The following is a 23,269-nucleotide window of genomic DNA, read 5'->3' as shown; positions in this document are numbered from 1 at the left end:
TATAAAACAGAGATTTGGTGCGACGTACCTTTCCAAAAACAGTTTTAACATAGATCGGCAAGTCTCCATGGGGGCTGCCGTACCCTCCGACTATACTGAAACCCAGTCCGTCTGGTCCTCTTTCCAGATTGATGGTCTTATACTGAGGTGGGCTGATGGGACAAAACGGAGACAGTCAGGGAATACACTGACTACATTCCCTTCAGCAAAAAGAAATGGAAAACAAATTGATGCTGTTACTGAGACTGACTGGCTTTATAGCGGTGAGACGGATGTTACAACACAGTAAAATGTTCTTTCTGTGTAATAAACAGTTCATACCCGAGGTCATCCTGGAAGATGCAGCTGGGCGTGAGACCTGCAGCTGCCTGCTCCTGAGAGGGACCCGTCACAGTGGTGTCACCGCCCGCTACCACCTACAGGTGCAAACAAACGCGCACACACACACACTTTTATGATATGGTAGACTTGCGACACAAAGACTGATAGCATGGTGGTAGTGCTGGATGAGGGAGACGAGTTTTATGGTACTTCAAAGTCTGCCGCTGGTAGCATTCGACTGTTCTTTTCAGGTGAAAACTTGAAGACAGATATAGTGAGGAATAAAGTACATACTCGCCGACAGGTTATCTAACTGTGTCTGCAGGTTTATCTCATTACAACAGAGAAGTGTATGTGAGTGTGTTGTGTGTGTGTGTGTGTTCGCTTCGAGACCTGCAGCTGTATTGTGCCTGTGGCGTTCTTGAGCAGAGTGACAGCCTGTGAGTGGGTCATGCCTTCAGCAGAGGTTCCACAGATACTGACAATGCGGTCCCCAATCTGGAAAAGTGAGAGTTTAGTCAAATTTAAAAGGACACATGGGAGAAAAACAACTTGGCACATTGAACGGTGAAGCAGGCACATCAGAGAACAATGAAAATCTAACAAAAGTTGGCTCTGTGACCTTTTTTCTGTAACAAATGTTTCCCTTATCCCCTGAATCCAGAATGCATATGTATCACCACAGAAGTGCCATTTTAATGAGTGCTGTGACTACACAAAAGTCTGGACGACTCTGCGACGACAGCAGGATGTGGCTCATACTATTTGAAAATTGAGTTCACCACGCCGTACAAAAGCAAAACTACGCTTGTGTTTCGGCTGAGTAATTTCATTATGTCGCGTTCCCGTCTCTCATTCTGGCTGAGAGGATAAAGCAGCGTGAATATACCATTCAATATTCCCCCTGCCCCCCCATTCATTTCAATGAGCCCTTCTGTAGGCTTCATGATCTGAATGCAGGAGTGGGAGATTTATTATCATCCGCGTTAGCGATGGCTATTGTCCTCCTCCGGTCTGTGTCACACAGAGCTACAATTGTCAGTTTCTCTGTCATTTAACTGCGAAGTTCACTGCAAAGGGCTGTAGCTCTTGACCTTTCGGAGTCAAGTTGAGTGGGGAATGAGATCGCTCTACGTAATTAAGATTCACATTAAATCCCACACGACAATGACTGGCATGCAAATTCTTAGTTTTGTATTCCTGCTGGAAGCCGAACAAAGGTTACTGAGAGAGGGAGGCGCAAATGTCGTACCTTGAGCTTCTGTGTCTGAGCAGCCAGGCCGACAGGGTTCATCATGGCGATAAAGATGGGGATATCACCCAGGGGGCTGCCCACGCCCCCCGCTATGCTGATACCCAGAGAGTCACTGGGACCTTTAATGAACTCGACTGTTCTGGTTTCCTGATGCTCCGGAGCTGTGAGAAAAAGCACACCAGGCAAATTGTTAGGAGGCCTTGTCCACAATTTACATAATTAATCGGACTTTTGAGGAGACTTACAATCCGGACTCCGCCTCAGTTTGTCATGGTCACCGGGAAGGTTCCCAGAGTCGGAACATGACAGAGAGGCCACCCTGGTGCTGCCCGTTTCACTCATCTGAAACACAAGATATTCAGCGCTGTTGCTTCTTTTGTTTCGTCAGAGCAATGTTCTGTTTAACAATCAAATATTATCCTTGAAATAAGTGAGAAATACAGCACCTGACTGCTTTGAGACAGCCTTCTTTCTGAGTGGAAGGGGCCTGCCTTAAACCTCCCGACATCCAGGTTTATAGGCCCCACACAGCACTATAACACAAGGCACAGTATTTTGACGACTGTGTCATCCAACACAGTTTAAAGCAGGGCTTGTCATTCACTAATGCTTGATGGGTGTACCTTGAGTAGTGCAGCTACGGCCTCCTGAGTGGTCGACCTGACGTCCTCGCCATTGACTGACATGATCTGGTCGCCCTGCATCAGGCGGGCGTCGGTGTCCACCAAACCTCCTTTCACAATGTCGGACACAAACACTCCTGTGTCATTCCTGGTAGGAAAGGTTGAAAGGCAGACGTGACGGTGAGAAACCATGTGCCGTAAGAGTCGTCGTGTATTTTTCTCTTCTAGTTGACCGTAACTGTATCGCACTGCTGACTCTTTGAGCATGTAATGGATAATACACTATTGATCCAGCACATTTTTTTCCTATGGGCCTTTGCACAAATGTGGCTAATGCTCCTTGGGAAGAAGCAGACTGCTGGTGAGATGGAATATTTAATAGCAAAGAGTGTGTTCACCCCCCCCCCCCCCCCCCAACTGTGACCTCGATAAATTAGTTTTCCATCTTCAATCCTGCATAATGCTTACTGTGGACACGTTGCAGTCAGGCACAAAAAGTGAGAAGCTATCACAACAACGTTTTTTTATTTCCTCTTATACAGTTCCAAGAATCCTTCTTAACCAATGATATGTTGAGGCGATATTAAGCCTTCTTGAGACGCATGTACATGGCGCTTGCGTGATTGAGTGACAGGTGTCTACACCTATCAATGTCAACTGTCATGATTGCCATCGGTTTCCCTTTTACCCCTGCCAAAAAAGCAGTGATAGGTGACCCGAATCTAAGCTGCAAAACCTTTGACAAAGCAGTTGGTTTTGTCTCAGGAAAATACAGTGTGTTCTTGTTTGTCTAAAACCAAAGACGAACATAGTCACGACATATTTGCTTTCTCTGAGCACTGACCTCTGGGACACGAAGTTAACTGCAGGGAAGATAAAATAGCTTGTGTCTTTTTTTCTCCCCCCCCCAAAAAGCACATCGCTACTGTTGACTTTGCATATCTAAAGTGCAAATCTCCACGTGGATGAAACTAACAAAAGCCAAAGCTGTGAAGCAAGGCGACCTGATCGTACGATCCTGAGTGCCAGAGACTGTTGGCTGTCACAAGTCCTCACCACTAACTGCTAGCTTGCACTTTTCCATTTTAGCTGAGGGTTTTTCGGGTTGTCTGTCACGTTGTTGCCTTTTCCATCCCGTTGAGCATTTTAGTTGTTTTTCCCCCGTGTGTAGCAAAACCACTGTGACACAGGCGAAGATTTACAACTACTGCTTTCCAAGCTGTTCAACCCATGACCCCTTCTTACCCTGCACTTTGACAAATCCAGAATAAAGCCAGTTATAGACACACATAACCAGCAGTGCTTATGCATGTGTGGTCTGTACAAGCCATTCCTAAGGGTTTTCCCAGAGGTGAGATCTATCACCACACTCCACACACCTGTCAGTAAAGAACTGTCAGCATGTGGACCAGCAGGCCCTTTTTCCCTTATGTGCTTTAACCCATGAATGCCACTGCGAGAATAGAAGCCTCAGTGGAGTTTGCGTGTACGACGGTTTCCAATTTGCCAGTCCTAGGAAACCTGGCAACGCTGGAGTCATGATCCCCCACTAGAGCCACTGAAGCTTTGCCTGTCCTCATTAGAGGGATCATAAGAGGCATTTAAAGTTTGAAGTGATGCAGAGAAACACACACCTATTCTGCTGACACATTTCTGTGATGTTTATTTTAACATGTCAGCAATCCAGCCAGGCATAGAAACTGTTTTTCAACCGTGACATAGGATTTAAAAACATTTAACGGTTTATCACGTATTGATAGATCTAAAAATCCTGCTGTGTTTGTGTGTGTGCACAAGATCTGTCTCTACACTACACACTTTCTAAATAGTGACAGCAATTACCTCTGATCCCGTGATCTGCATTAAAAAAGAAAGTTTGTACAGTTAATGTCAAACTATGTTGACTCTCAGATTACTAGCTAATTATGTTTATTATATCACCAATACCATTCTATACATGTATAATATTTATAGTTGTAGTCTGGCTGTACTGATTTTAATTCAAGAGACGAGCCAAATACAACATAATATCAAAATTACCAGCATTCTAATACTGTCAGGTGAATAAAGTAGGAGTAGTTTGGTACTAGATCTAATAATACTCTCTCACCTCCTTCCCACAATGCTCAGGCCCAAGCCCTGGCCAGGCTTCTTGTGGAGCTCCACAGTGAACGAGTCCCACAGGTCTTCCTCTTTGAACTGGGCCTCGTCCCTGTAGACCTCCAGCCGGACTCTCTGTGGGGTCTGCCGCAGCACATTGATGGCTTCGTCGTGAGTGGCGTCACGCAGGTCGATGCCGTTCACCTGTGACGAGAGAAAAGGAGGCTCGTACTGTAGCAACCACTGGCCTCTTTTACAAGTGCAACAGAAACTATTGCAACGGCCTTTTTCTTCTATTCCTGATATAATGCGAATGCAGCAGAGGGCTTATAAATAAAGTGCTAACAGCCTAATTGAATGCTCAAACAGAATTTTCCTAAAACTGCTGTGGTGACATTTCTTCTTGAGCGACCCAAACTGCTGAGCTATCTGAACACTGGATCATAATATGACAGCGTTACAACACTTGGATTTAACTTCAGGGAAGCAGCCTTCCCACAGAAGTCTGGGAAAATCTTGAGTAGTTCAGTTTAAGGATTTATGTCCGGCTTATTTTACTACATTAAAGGGGGGAAATACCCCATTAGCTTTCGCCATGGACACGCAAACGATCTTTTTTTTTCCCATAGCAGCTAATGGCATTGCTGTGGACTGGGAAACCACTCTTTTCACTTTTCCTCTCTGACCCTGTTTTCTAAACAGCTTGGCTCGAGGACAGCGATGAATAGCAGAGGGCAATTAAGTCAATCAAGTGCGTGTCTATGTGTGCGTGCACGCATGTGTGCTTTTCAATAAAGGTCTACTGATCGAGCTACCATAACAAAACTCCAGAGCTCCACCCCTGCCCTCCCTCTGTGACAAAGCACGGGGTGAAATGGAGGGCAAATCCAAGTTGAGCTGGGATACTTAACTCGTCTCTCCATGTGACACATACACTCATACGAGCTGGTGCTTCCCCCCCCGAGTTTTTACTCAAGAATCAATTTATTCTTCAGAACTCGTCTCACAAACAATAAATTGTTTGGTTTGAGTTAGATCCTTTTTGTTGCAGCTTTCATATATATATATATGACTGTACTTGGGAACCCTAGCTTTCATGTCACAGATCCTCAGGCCGCCGCGTCTCAAGTTATTGAAATGTGTTCAAGCCTCTTTTTAATCTAGGTCATATGTGATGCTCATTATACGGCACAGCACCTCCAGGATCTGGTCTCCTGCCCAGAGCCTGCCATCTTTTGAGGCTGCTCCCTCTTCATAAACTTCATGGATAATGATGGCCCCCTGGAGTGAGAGGGGAAAAAAAAAGAGAGCAAATGAGTAGAGAATAGGAGAAGACAGGGAACAGAAACAGTTGGAGATAAAGTGAAAGCAGTAATGCGAGGCACACAGGACAGCAAATAATGGGAAAAGTAATTATATAAACACCATGTGGGTAGAAGGGAAAGTGTATTTTGTTTATAATTTGACAGCAGACAGTCATTATTTCTGATGTTTTATGTTCCTGACTCCGAGTGTGTTTTCTCTGCGTTCCAGTGTGTGTGTCATTTGGGGTTCAGAGGTTACATTCCAGGGCTGGATATTGTCTGCTGTGGCCGAGGCCAGACAAAGAGCTGCTCCCCCCCAAGCCTGACTGAGCAGACAGAATAGATGGGCTGAGGAGAGGACGGCAGGAGGACGAGGAGGACGAGGACGGGGAGGAAGGCTGTGACAACATCATTTCCTACATTCCTGAGCCGCCGTGGCTATTTTGAACCTGGGTTATACCACCACCAAAGATTCTAAGTGGGTGGCATGGTGGGTAACTCAAAAGCACAGTCATTGTAAAACGAGCAAATACGAATATATTAACCTTATTTGTGTTGTTGAATCAAATATAGAAAATGAAGTCATATTTAACTCAAGGAATGTTTTTGGTGAAGTGATATACCCACATTGACATACCTATATTTCATATTTGTTGTCACCTACCAGCAGGGTGTCACAGCCTCCCACAATGCTGAGGCCCAGGCCTGTGTGGCCCTTGGAGATGTCAATGGTGGTCTCACAGCCGGGGATGATGGGACAGGTCGTCGGGTCACAGGCCAGAGTGGAAGGGGAGGAAGAGCGACTCTGACCTACAATGGAGGAAGCATATAGTAAGCCAATTGATCCATTATTTATCTTCTCGAATAAGAAGTCAAACTTCTTAATGCGGACTCACTAGTGACTGCTTCCGCCTGTGGTTGACTCAGGGTACTCGTGGTGGCACTAGGCATGCTGGGTAGGCTGGCAAAGACCTCGTCCGCGCTATCCCCGTCCTGGCAGGTTGACTGGAGGAAAGAGAAGGAAGCGAGGGTCTCATTTGCATAGAAGGTTAGCTTCACTGGACCTTTGGCTTTTCTCAGTAGATAATTGACTGAAAACAGTGGAATTACTGATCAGGCTTTATCTTTGCATCACGACTGTTGTTGTTTTAGGTAATTCTTACAGACACAACAGCTTTGTAAAATGCTTGCCTTTACAGGAAATACAAACATGATGATTACAGTTTATCTCCAGCCACACTACCTTTTCCAAAGTGTAGCCTGGCACTGATTCACCATTCACAGCTAAGAGTTTGTCCCCTGGTTTGACGCAGCCCTCCTGTATGAAGCGGATCACAGTTTTGATTAGAAATAAACTGTATAATGTACAGACACACCATTAGCTGCAGTATGTACTCCATACTTTGCCTGCGTCTCCTGTCACTTCAGATATACTCTGAATCTCAACTTCACTGTCGGTTTTTCCCTCCACATATGCGATGCCGATTCCGCCGTCCTCCTATTGGGGGAAAAAACAATAGTGCGTAAAAAGGATTCTTTAATATACAGCATTTTAGTACGGTACATCTAAACACAGCACGCGGACTGACACATGGCTGTAGCGTGTGTTACGTAATAGAGCTGCACCAGCTAACCAAAACAAGCATGACTGATGACAATTCTCTCCAGAAAGAGAATTAGTCACAGCTTCCCCTTACATCCTTCACACTTCTAATCGTATGTTCCCAGCGGGGCCTTTTTGTGTTTGTGTGTCCGCATCAATGAGCTGCCCAGATGCTGCTGCGTCATTCCCTGTCGCCTGACATACCACATGGACAGTCCCAAACTGGGGCTCCCATCAAAGTCTTTTTTTCCACTCACTAGTGCAGTGCACGTTAAAAAACATGGCTGTTCTGACCCGGTCGAATGCTCGGCCTGGGTTGTTGGTTTCTCTTTCACTCTTCACTTAAAAGTGTAAATTTGAATTCAGGACTTTTTCTGTATTAATAGTTTTACTTTTAATAGTTAAATGTTTTCCATTCGATTTTGATTAACAACTAAGTTGTGAAGTAGATCGGTGGAGCAGTTCACGAGATATGCGGAGATCAAACAGAAAGATTCCTTGCTTTATAGTTAGGTTTCTATTTAAAGGGCCAGTTAACTGGGATCACAACAAAACAAGTTTTTTAATTAGGTAGGATTTTGCCGGTTATCCCCGGTGACACTTGTTAATTGGTGGTGCTCACAGTATGGAAGAATGACATTTAAAAAAAACAACTCAAAATCATCCACAGACGTCACTGTAAGCAGTTTTCTGTGGGAATTATTTTCCGGAGGAGACACGTTGCTGCGAGTTTTTGAAATGGGATATTTTTCAATCTAAATAGCTTGGCAAATAAAACTGTAAATATATCCGCATGAGGAGTAAGTAGACACCACAAGGGGTAAAATGATGTTCCCCTTTCTATTTTTTTGGGGTGAACTGAACTTTTGTGTCCAATTGGAACAGCTCTTCTCCCATTCATGTGTTGTTTTGGTTATTCACCCTTTTACTTGACAGTCTTTGCTCTTGGCTGGCAGCTTGTCAGACTTGACTGCTCCTGTATGCTCCCCCTCTCTTTCTCTTTCATACCCCATTGACCTTTTTTGTGTACATCCTCCCTCATTATAGCCTCGCTTCCTCTCTATTATTGTCTTTATTTTGTTTTTTCAAAAGACCAGGGTTGCCCTGACCCTGTGTGTGTGTGTGTGTGTGTGTGTGTGTGTGTGTGTGTGTGTGTGATGTGTATACCGGGGGGTCCAGTGTATCTCACCTTCAGCTTTATGCTGGGATGCACATATTTTGAAGTATCAACATCACCATTAGCAGCAGTCGCTTCGAGCTGTGAGGAGACAGGCAGTAGTTGATACAGTGGAACTTGTGCCTGCTGGCTGGTGGGAGTACAGTGCTGAGTGTGTGGCTTTTGATTGTCCTGGGAGTTACACACAGGCTTGGGAGAATGGGAACTCCAGGACCACACAAAGAGACTTTTAGGATCAAACGTACATGAAAACAACTCTGGCGGAAAAAGTAAATTACACAAGGGTAGAGCAAAAGCAATTATAATGGTTTGTGTGAGAGTTTCATTGCATGTTACGCAGATAGAACGTCACTCCCTAACATCGCCATAATCTTTGTCCGTTGCGGTGTTTTGTTTGTGTGTGTGTGTGTGTGTGTGTGGCCATGAGTGCAGTGTTACCTCAGCGTGGGGCTCCACTGTGTCTCCCTCGGGTTCTCTCACAGGTCCCACAGCCATCTGGTTCAGCGCCTCCGCGTTCCTGTTCCAAAGAGTCATAACTCGCGTAAATCGCGGCTCCTTGGCTTCGTGACAGCGGTGCCGTGATTTACGCGGGCTGATCACAGTGTCTGTTTTCAGGGGTCAGGAAAGGGATGTGAGCTTAAGTAGAAGGTTAAGTAGAGTGATTTTGGAGAGGACTGTTTAAGGGAAGGGTCAAGGGTCAAATGTGGCCGGCTCTGTGCTGTTGTGTCAGCTGCAATACTTCATACTCAACTGCATAGGCCATACTAATCTTTATAATGTACTGTTTTTGCAGTAAGTGTACAATAAATGAGCATTCACTGTTTTATTTCAACAGGAAAATATACTCTGAATTTATTTTTGGATATTTTTTTAATACATTGTTTCGTTGTTCCAGAAGCGATCAAAGCAGGGAGTAAATCATTGCTTTCATAGATACATGTCACCTTGATTTAAGGCTTTCAAACATTGACAAATCTCGACATATGTACTGTAAATACATTTAATAAATGACTGGGGGAAAACACGGGTGAAACAAATATATACGCTTCTTCTTTTTTGACAAGTGCATGAGGAAGACTCTGTTAGTTACCACTGAATATGGATCCCAACACTTCACCTTCAGTTGCATCCTTCTGTTGAGTTACAATAGCTCCCTCTATTGAATTTTGAATAAAATTACAATAGACTTGGAACATTTTCAGGTGAGCTTTCATCATAAGCTGTCTGACAATGACATGTAGTTGCTGTTGCCATGGAAATGTATTCAAAGAGGCTTTTAAAAGGAAGAACATCTGTTTTAAATACCTGACAAAGATGATTTTGACTTGGGACGGCGAGCTCTTGATTATGGAGGACGCATTCTGGTGACTGTGGCCATAAAGGACTTGCCCATTGATCTGGCAGGATACAAAAACATAGAATTATAGACACTTGTGTGATGCAAAGCACTACTAAAAGCCATACATCACAAATGTATGTATGTTATAGAATAGATTATATATCTTAAAGGGGTCACATATCCTGCAAACTTCGTTTTACACACCCACTTGAGTTGAGAACCGCAATCGATACACATCTTACCTCCAGCAGCTCATCCCCCACTGCCATACGTCCGTCTCTGCCGGCCGCCCCGCTGGGGTCGATTCCCACCACGAACACGCTCATGCGAGAGCGGTCCCTGTTCCCCGCCAGGCTGAGGCCCAGGCCTGTCTTGCCTTTCTCCAGCTCAATCATGTGTAGGACACCCGGGAGGCTGCCGTAGCGCTGGATTATGTTCTCTGAAAGAGGCGGGTGAAGTCGTAGCAAGACAGATGTAAGCTGACAACGCTGCTGAACGGCGCCAGAATTGTTTTGAGCCTGGACTTCCATATCAGTTTGTGTCTTGTTGCTCAGAAAGAAGGGGCCGTGTGTTTGGATTGGGTGAGATTGGGTTTTGTGCAAAGGCAGAAAATGTGAATGGTAAAAGTTTTAAATGTCCGACTGCTGAGTTTCTATCTCTTTGTCTCAATCTTGTCTGCATTGTTATCCCTCCATTTCTCACTCCAGTCACCCCCTTCTTTCTCTCTCCTGTCTCTGGCGTGTTAGATAGCCCCTGTTCAGACCAATGGGATCCTGTTGTTCTGGGCTCCCTGCCACTGTTGGACCATCAGTCCTGTTCTAATCTCCACAACTCACCTCCCCGGGCCCAACCTCATCAATCTTATCCCCGCAGGATGGGAACACACTTTCACGCGCACACACATTCGCCCCAGTCCCAGGTGTTCAGAGGCTGGAAGTCTGTCCTTTATGCTGGTTGCCTGAGTTGAATGGGACCGACTGTGTGACCCGTTTCTCCTTGACGCGGCGACTTCATCCTACAGTTGACATTCGAGTGTCTGCAAGATGCTAATGAGTCCTTCAGGTTTTGCTGAGGTGCAACCACCCTCAAGAGAGTGAGTCTGTGCTGTTTTTACTGCAGACTCTGGATGAATTCATGAGCAGGCGAGAAACAAAATGTACCTTGGAGGACCTCTAGTGGCAGCTTGGCATTAACGCATGCATAACGTAAGTACATTTAAATGCTTTGACCAGTGTGAAATGAAATAGATCAATGACAAAAATGTAACACAATAAATGTTTTTACTGTTGTTCCAAACAGAATATATAATTTAACCCCAAGAAAACTGAAACTGAACTCACTCCAATTGTATCCAAACTCGTCCTCCACCTCCTCCTCCTCCTCCTCCTCCTCATTCTCCTCCTCCTCCTCCTCTGCCTCAGCAGGTCTGCCAGGAATCTCTATCAGCGTGTCTGTATCAGTCTCTCCCACATGGGGCACCACTGGCAGGAGGAGGACAGGGCTGCTGGGAGATGCCTTCGCCGCGTCACGCTTCACAGGCTGTCACGCCACAGATGGAGTTGAAAAACGGTTTATTAGTGAAAGGTAAAGAGAGAGAAGAAGGTTGTGTCTTTGCTCTTTAAGTGTGAATCAGCTTGATGTGAGGTTTACAGAAAATAGGAAGGCACATGAGCGCCGGTGGTGGAATCAATAGAAGTAATTTGCTTGGTTTACATAAACAGCTTCATCACTCTCAGCAGGATATTAGCTTTAAGCTAAAAATTAATGATGTGATATGGTTCCAAATAGATGCCAGAGGCTCAAATCAGAATTAGGTTGATTGGTAAATAGCTTTATTTATAATATAATTGTGCTTACTGAGTCAAAAATGTATTTTTAATGACTTTGTTATTACTGATGTCATTACTTATCATCAAATTAGTACTAAAAATCAAATATTCACCAATCATATGTTCACTTACCTGAAAAACAAGAACAGCAAATCAGACTTGATTACTTGTTGTTTGAATACAAAGTCTGTGGTCAAACAAGTGTCTCAAATTAGTTTTTGCCATTTATTGAGGTGAGTATCAATTCGGTTGTCTTTTAAAAGTAAGTAATTGAAATGCAAAAGACAAAGAGGTCAGAACAACAAAAACTGCACAAAGGAAATCAGACGGCGAGAGGTGTTAGGACATGAAAGAGTGTATGCGGGGTACAGCGTGTCCGAATATATTCAGCGCATGAACAGTATCATGCCAAACCGACACAGCTGCACGAGCATACACAGAACGGGAAAGTGGAAAGCACAACACAGAGACCCACGAACCTTAAACGGGGTAGGAGTGAAAGGGTTAGTTGGGGAGAGGCGGAGGAAAAGTCTACTGTGACTGTAACCCTCCTACGGAGAAGAGACAAAGGGCAACGACTTTAGAAGACAGCACATTTCTGACAGATACCTACATCTATTGACAGACGTACGACAGACATGTTGAGTTCTTGGTGAAAAGTTGAACGCAAGTGCCGTTGATGTGATCAAACCTGATTCCGAGTGTGGTGAGCAACACTTTTCCCAAAGTTGACAGGTGGAATAAGGACAAAATACAAAACACTGATTCCAGTTGTCAGTGGAGGGTAATTGAAAACACCAACCTTGTCCTTGTTGTCTCTCGTCTTAGCTGCAGCTCTCTCCTCACTGGAGTCTGTTACCGATGACTGCGGCGTATAAGACAGACACAGAGGTAAGTCCCTCTCCTCTACATCACTCACAATAAGCAAATTCATTTGGGTCACGTATTATGGAGAGCATATTCATAACACCATACAGCGGAGGATACAGAATCAGGTTTAAATCTCATTAATATTAATGAGTTCATACAAAGTCAAAAGTGTTCTGAATGAATAAAATCTGGACCATATGCTGTATCATGAAAAACCATCTGTTTAGAAATGATACTACTGAAGAAAAAGCCACATTTTTTTTTTTAAATAAAGGAAAACATGAAGAACTTATTTCTTTTAGAAAAGAAAAGGGGAAAAAAAAGTCTTGGCAAAACCATAATCTCTCACAGAAACGCACACAACCACGCCAACATATTGATGCGTTGAGTGCAGGAGCTTATCCAACTCCACACGACTATCCAAGCTTGAACATTTCTCTGCAATGATTGCGTTTAAAGGGCTTTGCCAAAAAGTCTGGCATTTAAAAAAAAGAAAATGATATTGCAGTTTACAGTTCTTCACATTACACTGTCTTATCAAGTTGTCTTATTTACGTTGGCAGTGAGACACTCGGGAGAATGTTTGAGGGATAATTGACGAAAAATTTGACCTTCAAAAGCTGGGTACAGGAGAAAAATAAAATTCACTAATGGTAAAAGCTTCGACTAGGATTTCACTTTGTGTTTGATGCAAAAGGAGGACGCAGCAAAGCACCAGAAGGAGAGGGAAAGGTATCTATTCAAAATAGGAATATACACACACACAGTTTAGGATAGTAATTGTTATGTCTGGCAGCACAGGTTTATACAAGTAAGAAACAAATTCTAGTGATCCATTTTCTAAGTCCCATCTAACTTGTTTTCTCCCCCGTGTTCATGACTTAAGAATAGGAGAAAAAAAGGTTTTGCCAAGATCGTCTTTTTAAGTTCCCAATTTTTCTAAGTTTTTTGTTTCAGTTATGAAAAATGGTGAAAAACAATGTTTTGACAGGCATTCAATTTTATTTTTTTCAGGCTGTAGAGGCTGAAGTGCACCACTATCCCATGTAAATAGGACTATCAGCATTCCTGTTTTCTCGTGTTTAGAGTGCATGGAGAAATAAAAACACAAACTTTAGCTAAAGTGAAACGTTCACCTGTTTCACACATGAATAAAAGGTGGCCTTGTGTTCACCTGTTCTCAAGACATAAACACAGGAGAGAAAGCTATTTACATCAGACTTCAGATCCCCAGAAATAGTTTTCTCACTTGCCTCTCAGGGCGTCCATATGGTTTACCATAAAGGAAAATAAAAGTTTGGCATTTGGAACAATTAACATAAAAACGTGTTCCAACTCATGGCTATCATGACAATGAATGAAATGCCCTGAGGTGGTAAACCTGCATGCAGACTGAAACTGAATTACTTTTAATGTTTAACCCTAGACTCCACACAAACACACGCAGGCTTCTTCTCTCATGCCATGCAGCTCATTGTTACACACCATTTTAACAAGTCAAAGCAGTACAAGTCAAGTGAAAGACATACTCGTACACAAGCAGGCAGACATAGACGTGGGGTAGCTCTCTAACCTGAGGGAGGGCAGGTGCTAAGTAGGTTTGATTAGTGCAGCAAAGGCTTGACCCGCGGTGGCTATTTAGCTGCAGAAAGGGCAGCGGCGGCCTCTGAGAGCAACACACAGGACCAACAAGCTGACAACATGACGAATATTTAATATGACGGCTGAGCCTTTGTGACAAAATTGAATCGGAGGCCACTCGGGAGGAAAAAAAAGAAAAAAAGAGAGAAAGAGGGGAGTGTTTGGAGGACAGAGGCACCCCAGGTTTTATTTAAATGAGTAACCATTAAAGCAAGCGGCTTCCTTGAGGACAGCCATTCCTCCACATCAAAAAAAATAAAAAAATCAGAGCAAAGCCGCTTTCTCTGAAATACTTTAACAAAATGTTTCAAAGATTCCTCCAGGCTACGTTGAGATTATTCACTGCTTACAAGAGAAGGATTTGAAACTTAAAGGGAGACAGCATGGATGTGCTATTATACTCTCTTGGTGGACCCCAGTGGCTGCATTTAAAAAACGGCATTACTGACCTGCCTACAGCACTTGGAGGTATCATCCAATCAAAATAATATATTTTTTTAAACGGTTCAGGCCATCGTTATGCATTTTAGTGGAGCTGCACCTCAATATAGGTGACTTTTATAGTAAATTGAAACGATGTCTTCCACAGGTACAAATGATTTCCTGATTTGCTTTTCTATTGTTTACTTGATGAGTTCCTTTATAACATATAGAGACGCATTTTAAATAACCTCCATGGTGAGATTGCATTAAGAATCTAGCCTGAAAGTGTGTTGAATGTCAACATTACACACTTTCAGCACAGAGGCGTGCGATTGCCATGACAAGATAGATTGCTCAAAAACTAAATTGTGGGCCGTGTCATTGTTAAAGTTAGATAACTCTGTGATAGAAAACTAAATAGGATGTCTGCGTTCTTTCTTTTTCTCCCTCCCAGAAGGAACCTCCAATTCTACTTTGTCTTCATTTCCGTCGATACACATATTATGTGTGTATCAAAGTCAAAGATGCAGTTAAAAAGAAAGACTCAGCGAACAGTTTGAGAGACGGAACGAAAGCGGAGGCAGGAGAGAGATAATGCAACGAAGATTAACTGTGATGGATAGCTGATGCAACAGAAATGAGAGGCAAGAAGAGGGAGAGACAGATTACCTGACATGTGCGATGTGGCATGCATGTGAAAGAGGTGGTGCGTTTCTCTACGGCGGGCGATGGCGCTCGGTTATATATTGACCCAGGCTGAGAAAGCAGTGCGGAGGAACATATAGATGCAGGTTTGAGGCAACTCATAATGTAGTCACTGCAGTTAAAAAGTGAAGTATGAACACTTAACATCAGGAAATATACTCGTTTGCCTTCTTGCTGCAAATTAGATTAGATTCCACTCTCGTGTCTGTATCCTAAATAAGAAGCTACAGCCGGCAGACGGTTAGCTTATCATAAAGACTGGAAATACAGCTAACGTTAGCTCTGCCCTGTCCAAAGGTAACAAAACCTGCTGTGTTATCAGGTCAATTTGTGAGCTTTATAGAATTATTGCTGAAATTCCGACAAAATAATTAGCAATATCCAATATTCGCTCTCCTTTTAGCTCCTGAGGGAAATATCTGGCTGCTTAGTTAAGAGTTAAATACGCTACTGTTGTTACCAGCTGGTTGCTAACTTTGTCTGCTGTTTGGTGCTGGACATTTAGCGTACAGTGGATTTTAGGGTTATTAGAAAAAATATTGATTATATCTGCTGCAAGATATTTTTAGAGTCGCCACCGTTTAGTAGGATTCTCCTTGAACATGAATTCTTCCCCCCTCTCCATGTCTTACATCTCCACGTGCTACATTACATTACGAGTTGCTACAAGGCATAATGAGTGACCAGAATGTGAAGGAAAGCAAGTGGGAATATCTCATAGATGACAATGCAAGTGATTGACTATGAGAGATCTGATACTGGAGCCAGACCAATTAGAGCCCCAGCGGGGGAACTACTTAGTCACGCTTTAAAAGCCTGAGGGCACTTTCAAACAACAAACGATGTTGATATGGTTTCAATGAGTGTCGCAATTAGAGACCAAAACTTGCTAATATATTTAATATGTCACACGGGGTTTGTTTTTGCACTCATAAAAGATTTCAAAATGCCATTTAACAATCAAATGCAAAACGGGTACCATAGGGGTCGTGTCTTTTTACATTGTGGCTTGTGAAAGTGCCCTGAAATGGGCTTTGCGGATTAGCCTTTACATGGCGTGAAGATGGAAAAGGAAATTGTGACATTTAGATTATTTACTAGCAATTAGTTTGACGCTATTATAGAGACTTACCCTGGGCCTGTGGATAATACTCTGGACCAAGAAGGACACGGGGTTGCCTGCCCTGCGTATGGCCTCCACTGCCTCCTCGTGACTAGCATCTCTTAGATCTGCTCCATCCACCTGACACACATTTTAGGGAACAATATGAGTTGTTTTATTTTCAGGATTTCAAACCCTCTTCAAGGTTTTTTTTGGTTCCCTCAAATGGACTGCACATTAATCAAATGCCATGGGAAGTAATTTGTCCGAAAGGAAAGCTTTCCGATTGATTCAAATCTAAATCTCACTTCTAGCTTGTAGTTCAGGCTATTTTGGTCTGTGACCTTTACCTCTACGATTCTGTCTCCGGTCTTCAGGGTCCCGTTCTGTCCAGCGGGACTGTCCTCCAGGATGTGCTTGATAAAAATGCCCCTCATCACCTCTCCATTGCTCAGCCGGCTGCCCATCCCTCTGCCCCCGACGATGCTGATACCCAAGGACTTGCCCGGCGCTCGGAAGAGCTCCACTCTGAGGAAGGTACGCAGGCTAGAATTTTTAAACATTTTGCTCTTCAAAACTCTTGCCGCAACCTTTTTTGTGTGCTGGACAGAAAATATGATTTTTTTTGTTTCTTTTTGTGTCAATGCTTCAAACTTGAGCAATCATTCTTTCATATAAAGTTCTGCAAAACCATGTCTGTCATAGACATATTCACAACATTAGAGTAGACGCGTAAAGAGAGCGGGCACTCACTTCCTAGGTTGGTTCCAGTTGCTATAAGCGGCACTCTCCTCTCCCTCGCCATCTTCCCGTTCAGGGAGGCTCGGAATATCTCTAGATCGCCAAAAATGGAAGGAAAAAGTTTGGTAACATTCTAAAGAAAGCCCGAGGGACAAAAACACTCGTAGTGCTATGTAGCAATGTTTTTACAAGTGGGTCACTGTTTTATTTGATGCTAAACCACTGATGAGCTGGTGGTAGCGAACATGCATGAAAACATTGCACCGACAAAATATTGGCTTTGCATTGTTTTTGGGAAAAAGGAAATAACACTTGTTTGTCAGACCTCACGGATACAAACAGAGTACAAACAAATTCAGGACAGAAAATATTGAAAATGTTCGTATGCACGTTGTTTGTGCGTACACACTGCGTACACACTGACAAGGAATCTCAACAGGGCACATTCTCAGGTGACCTGTTTCGAAGTGTAATCGCATAACGCAAGCTACTGAGGTCGAACATGAGGGACATACTTTGGATCTGCTCCTGGGACTGGAGCCGTTTCACAGAAGAGATCTTCTTTAGCCGGCTCTAGGCTGGCCTTGTACTCCTCCAGATACTCTGCTGGAACATATGTAATGCTGAACACACAAGCACAGACACACATACACACAAATGAGTCGAACATTTCTTAAAGCAAACGACTTTTCCATCACCATCCTTAGTGGCAATTATGCCCCTGTTCACTAAACCCACATGGTAATTTGACCTAAAAAAGAGAAGAACTGGCATTCAAGTGTAAACAGGTATTAAAGCACTCAAACTACCCGCTTTTTCACTGAACAAAAGAGCTTATTTTGAATCTGCTTATTTACATTCAGAAACTTACTTCAAAACAGATGTTTACCTTCATGAATGTCTGAGCAAATCAAGTCTTCTATCACCTTCTGTGTAATGAACATGTGTCAAATCGGAAAGGCGTATCCATCACAGATTCATGGGCAGATTACTAATTTGTGTTCAAGAAATGAACCAAAAGAGAGCTGACAAAATCTGACACCCATTTAAAGTCCCATTTCCAAACAGTTCAGAGTGAGGTTGATTCTGAAGGGCACATGAAACACATTTAAAGTGAAGCTGACAGATCCTCAACAGAAGGGGTTGATTCTTTGTATTTTTCTAACATGATAGCATGCAGACAAGAGAGGAAAACCAATCCCAGTGAAATGATGAAATGTGATGAGTCACTTTAGAGACGACATCACGGCATGCAGCGAGAGACACGGCGGAGCTTAAATACCAACGGTTAATAGAGAAACAGTGAGTGTTAAATGGTAAGAGAGAAAACAATGACTGAAAATGTTAGTCGCAGAAATAAAAAAATGATTATGCTATGCAGCAAGTTGAGTCAGTAAGTGGTGCAGTCGATTAAGATTTATCCAGATATTATGTGTTATATATATATATATATGTGTGTGATTTTAAGTCCGATTTTTAAATAAATGTTGGTTAATACACAGTGCAGTGGTCAACATAATCAAAATGTGAATCAGCCAGTCGGAATGACATTCAGAACCACATCTTCATCAATTATACTTTGCCGTTATCATTGTTTTGACACTCTAAATGGAGCCGACGGTCTAATTCTGCGTCTGGATAAAGCTCTTTAACAGACTGCAATGAAGCCTGTCGGCAGATGGAGACAATGAGAGGAAGGAAACCAGAGATAGGCAGCTTCTTTGCCGAAAACACCACCAGCCTGGAAAGTTAGTCATACTCACACATAAAATGGGCACAGATCGTCCTCAGGTGCACAAGCGGATCTAGAATGTGAAGAGTTGGCTTTTATGCACCGGGGCTAACAAACCGTCAAGTTCAGTTCAGCAAGCAGAACTTGTGAAACAACACATCCAATTTTCTTGTGGAACAGCAACTCTTTTAATGCAAAATCTGACTTTTGCTGTGTGCATGTTCAACAACAATATATGCTTTAATTACATCAACATGTGTTGTTTGTCAGGCTTTCATTTAAAGGACACATAATCAGGTTCATACTTGTATTTTGGGTTTCTACTAGAACATGTTTACATGCTTTAATGTTCAAAAAACATATTTTTTCTCATACTGTTCATCTGAATATAGCTGTATTCACCCTATCTCTGAAACACTTCATGTTAGTGCCCGTCTCGAATAAGCCCAGGCTGCCCTGAGTGGCTTGCAAATGTATTTCTCAAGCCGTTGGTGGAGATATTCTAATGAGCCTGCAATTAACATAGGAAGGGGAGCCCAAACATAATAGTTTTTTGAATTATATGTTTTCTGATCGAGGCAGCCCACAATAAATTTCACAGTTTGTGGGTTGGTAGGCACTCCAGATGCCCAAATGTGTGTGCACAAGCACTGCAAAGTAAGTCTTTCATGTCCCCTTTAAGCAATACTGATGTAATTGAGGTTGGACCTTGAGGTATACCTGTGTGGGGAAAATACTGCGCAGCTCTACCAGCTTCTAGAGTTATACCAACACTAAATATCTCACCAGCATTAATTTTTCAAAAGCAAAGACCAATTTCGCAAGACCTTGCTCGTTCACTACCAACCAAATGATGTTTGCAGTACATAAAATTGAAAGCTCAGGCACTAAAAGTTGGCACAGAATGTTAAGTAAGATTTCTTTTCTCCGATTTTTCATTGCTAATACAAACTGGTACAACAATATTGCATCCTTGTAGCAAGGGTGTTAAACAACTGCATTGTGAAGAGGAATGCATTTTGCAGACTACTGTGAATCAGAAAACAATGATGAAATCAGACCAGCAGAGTTTAGGGGTCAGTGACAATCAAACTAATAAGGTAATAGTCTTTAAATCATTTAAATCACAGTTGTATCTATGTTGTACTGTACTGCTATTCATTTAGGCAAAAATCAAACACAGCTAGAACACTTTTTTTCTTTATATAGGAGTGTTTCACCAAGCATCGTATTAGTATCTGTTCGAAAACTTAGTGTCACAGTGACTGACTATGTCTGTTCAAGGCATTAGTGGCACAATCATCTCCTTCTTTTCAATCATACAGCATGTGTAAAACATGTGTGGCCACCTGCTTTCTTAATCATAGCCTCTTACCCCAGGTCTGGTCCAATGAGAGAGTGTCGTCTAAGCATGGCGCGAGCCTGAGCGTTGGTCATGTGGGCTGTGGCCTCTCCGTTGATGGCCAGGATGAGATCACCGACACCCAGGCGTCCGTCACGGCTAATGGATCCACCGTGGATTATGCTGCGGATCAGCATTCCCAAACCGTCTTTCATGGCGCTCACGGTCATCCCTTTTGAGGTATGTTATAAGAAACTGTTACACACTAATACATTTGGATTTGTATTATAATAAACAAGGACAATTACTGATAAATGAGCTCTCTTAAAACCACAATGCCACCAATAAACATGTCAGGACTAACTGTTATTATAGATAAAAAGGTCCCCTCACTTAAAATGAATCTGATTCACAATATTGTTATCAATTCTGAAACATGAAAGCTTCCTCTTATCTCAGCAAATCATCCTAGAAACGGTCGTATTATTCACAAATATGGGTTTCAAGTTATTCTCAGTGGAGTGACTGCAGAGTCTGGCATAATATTTTTGGAGACTAGTCTATCTCAAACCTTCAAACTCCCTTGCGCGGTGTAAAGGGATTCGTTTGCAAATATCATAAGAAATAACATCATATGTTCTATTTAGGAGTAGAATTTGGTTCCACACGGTACAAAGATTAGAAATACAAAACCCAAAAGTATTACGTGGACATTTTGAATCCAGCATGAAATAGAAACCTTCAAAGAGTCCTAGAAAGCAAAATGAGGCACGGCTTTCAATGAGGCACTGAGAATTATAAACAGCGTCTTCATAACACCTTCATGTCGAAGCCAAAACTTGGTATTCTCTGAGCCGGTAGCAGCCCCATGGGTAGGTTTTGAAATGGAAATACACTGGATAGCAATGAAATTACCCTTTCAGGCTGAAAAAAAAATCGTTTTTGTCATTTTGCTTCAAATCTGGCATTTAGAAAAATATGACACAAAAGTAAAGGCCAAAACGCCTTTCAAGTCCAGCAAACCTCATTTACACTTCTGTGAAGGATGAGGAGAAAAAATAAATAAAAGAACAAATCAAAGAATGTGAAGAAATTAACACAAACCTAGGCTGGAGTTGCCCTTGACAACTGTGATGGTCCTTTCAAAATTGCTCCCCGAGGTCAGCACTTCCTTGTCGCCGGCTTCTGCTGATTCTTTCACACCAGTCTCCTCGCCCTTGAGGGTGATAATTCAACACAGTTATTCACGAAAGTAAATTAAAATGTTAGGCCGGATTCCAAACAAAGCATGGGGTCTGGAGAGAAAAGGCAGGTGCAGCCGATTAGCTGTGGGAATGAGTTGCAAACAAACAAAAGCTGAGAACTTTGTGTATCTAATGTTTGAAAGGAGCCTCACGTCTGACTGGGAGAGGGGTTAGATGTTACCTTCAGAAATGATATTTCAAAGAAGATCAAGGATGATTATTAAGTCGTGTTTGGAATGCACCTCGACATATCTGTGATGTTCACAGCGCGCCAATCAACTATACTCCATCAGACTAACAGAATACTCACTGCTCATCTTATTATTTCCTACAAGCTTATTATACATGAAATCCTCCAAATCTATAGTTTGTTATTAGACGATTATTTTACCTTCATCAACAGCTTTACATCTCCAAAATCCTCAAAAGACATGGTTGGCTCCTTCTGATAGTGAAGAGACTCCACGGGTTCATCCGGGACAGGCGATCTTGTCCCTATTTCAGCAAACGGGCTGTATGAGTTTGAGCTCTCCGCCGGTTCTTCTTGGGACGAGTGCCGTGCCAGGAAGTGATCAGAACCGCTCAGCATGGCGTTAAAAGTCGGGTTGTGACCTCTCGAGCTCGGCGGAGTGAAAGAGGCCGACTTCTCCGGGGAGAACGCTTGTGTGTCGTCTGCAAGGCCGGGCGGCGCCGCAAAGCAGGGACGCTCATCCAACAAGTCCAGGCGAGCCGTCAGCTGGGGTAAAAAACAAAGCATAGCAGCTGAATGAACGTTCCGCTGTGATAGTTAGACAATTGCCCAACAGGGGGAATTCATCTTGCTCAGTCACCATCCCGCCCTCCTTGTAATGAGCCATAGAAAAGCCATCAGTGGCCAATAGAGAGCAGCGGAAATTACTGGTGGTCTTCAGCTTGCCGTGCACAAAATGTAGTTTTTTACTGGAACAGCATTTAAGACTTTATTAGAACCAGATTGAGTCGTGATGAATCTCAGCCACCACTTCCCTTTGGGAGCCAGGAGAGAAGTATAAATCTTTGGGAAAAAGGTAAAATATGCAAATACGTAGTACAAGTGGGGCTTAATAAAGCAGATGGGAGAAAAGTAGAGGAGAACAAGAAATAGGATGTTTCATTTTAATAAGGTAGTGCGATACATCTGGGGTGAACTGGTCTGTGACAACTAAAGGTATTCAGCTATTCCTGTACAGCAGTTATGAAAATAGAAAAGACATTTACAGGCAAGAGTTTTATTTGTATGTTTAAGTTAGGAATCACTGTATTATAGTATAGTGTCTGTAGTATATGGTGTGTCTATAGTATATTCAAACCATTTAAATGTGTAAATCCCATGACAAGTCAATTTATAGCATGCAGAGATATTTAGAGAGGGCAGGTGACACAAATAGAGTACATTTAGCAATTATCTAAGGGCTGAATCGGACAGTTTCCTAAAACACTCCTTTAGCATCTCTAAAAATTAATTACACGTGACATGAAGCCATTACCATAAAAACTATTCAAACATTAAACTTTCACTTTCACACCCAAGGCGTACCCAGATAAAGCTTAAGATGCCATTAAATCCATGACTTTTTTTTTCTAAATTTCTTTGAAAATTAAAATATTTCATAGTAATGAAATTATATTGTTGGTCTGGTTTGTTCTGGGAGATGTATCTAATTGGTTGTTTCAAAAGGGCACAGTCTTATAGGGAGAAATTACACTTGAGTGCCTTTCAATAGACTTCAAATATATCTTTCTATGGTCTTGAACAGAACAGCCAATGCGTGAGCACATGGATGAGTCTCTTCAAAGTAGCACAGCTGTACTCTATCGCTGTCACTGGTTTCATGATCTTTAACAAACAGTTGACCTTTATCGGTGTGGACCAGAAAGAAGAAATCATTCATATTCCTCA

General features: G+C 42.7%; 1 protein-coding gene across 1 annotated transcript in view; it reads right to left on the bottom strand.

Annotated features, from left to right (window-relative positions):
• The window catches only part of mpdz (multiple PDZ domain crumbs cell polarity complex component), a 42,785-nt gene that overhangs the window by 1,529 nt on the left and 17,987 nt on the right, over nt 1-23,269 (bottom strand). The window contains exons 20-47 of the mRNA XM_079185186.1: nt 21,743-22,087; nt 21,212-21,323; nt 20,141-20,339; nt 18,797-18,838; nt 17,549-17,656; nt 17,046-17,126; nt 16,643-16,820; nt 16,323-16,433; nt 12,354-12,416; nt 12,031-12,102; nt 11,063-11,261; nt 9,965-10,161; nt 9,689-9,780; nt 8,822-8,900; nt 8,396-8,464; nt 7,006-7,101; nt 6,847-6,921; nt 6,500-6,608; nt 6,268-6,413; nt 5,497-5,580; nt 4,310-4,503; nt 2,200-2,347; nt 2,023-2,109; nt 1,822-1,918; nt 1,574-1,737; nt 715-819; nt 322-416; nt 29-152 (exon numbers count right to left, since the gene is read on the bottom strand). Coding sequence (XP_079041312.1) covers nt 29-152; nt 322-416; nt 715-819; nt 1,574-1,737; nt 1,822-1,918; nt 2,023-2,109; nt 2,200-2,347; nt 4,310-4,503; nt 5,497-5,580; nt 6,268-6,413; nt 6,500-6,608; nt 6,847-6,921; nt 7,006-7,101; nt 8,396-8,464; nt 8,822-8,900; nt 9,689-9,780; nt 9,965-10,161; nt 11,063-11,261; nt 12,031-12,102; nt 12,354-12,416; nt 16,323-16,433; nt 16,643-16,820; nt 17,046-17,126; nt 17,549-17,656; nt 18,797-18,838; nt 20,141-20,339; nt 21,212-21,323; nt 21,743-22,087 — 3,471 coding nt within the window. The remainder of the gene's footprint in view (nt 1-28; nt 153-321; nt 417-714; nt 820-1,573; nt 1,738-1,821; nt 1,919-2,022; nt 2,110-2,199; nt 2,348-4,309; nt 4,504-5,496; nt 5,581-6,267; nt 6,414-6,499; nt 6,609-6,846; nt 6,922-7,005; nt 7,102-8,395; nt 8,465-8,821; nt 8,901-9,688; nt 9,781-9,964; nt 10,162-11,062; nt 11,262-12,030; nt 12,103-12,353; nt 12,417-16,322; nt 16,434-16,642; nt 16,821-17,045; nt 17,127-17,548; nt 17,657-18,796; nt 18,839-20,140; nt 20,340-21,211; nt 21,324-21,742; nt 22,088-23,269) is intronic.

Source organism: Pholis gunnellus, assembly GCF_910591455.1.
Source record: "Pholis gunnellus genome assembly, chromosome: 23".
In the NCBI taxonomy this organism is placed as follows: Eukaryota; Metazoa; Chordata; class Actinopteri; order Perciformes; family Pholidae; genus Pholis; species Pholis gunnellus.
Note: the sequence above shows the minus strand (reverse complement) of the source record. Positions and strands in the feature narration are given on the sequence as shown.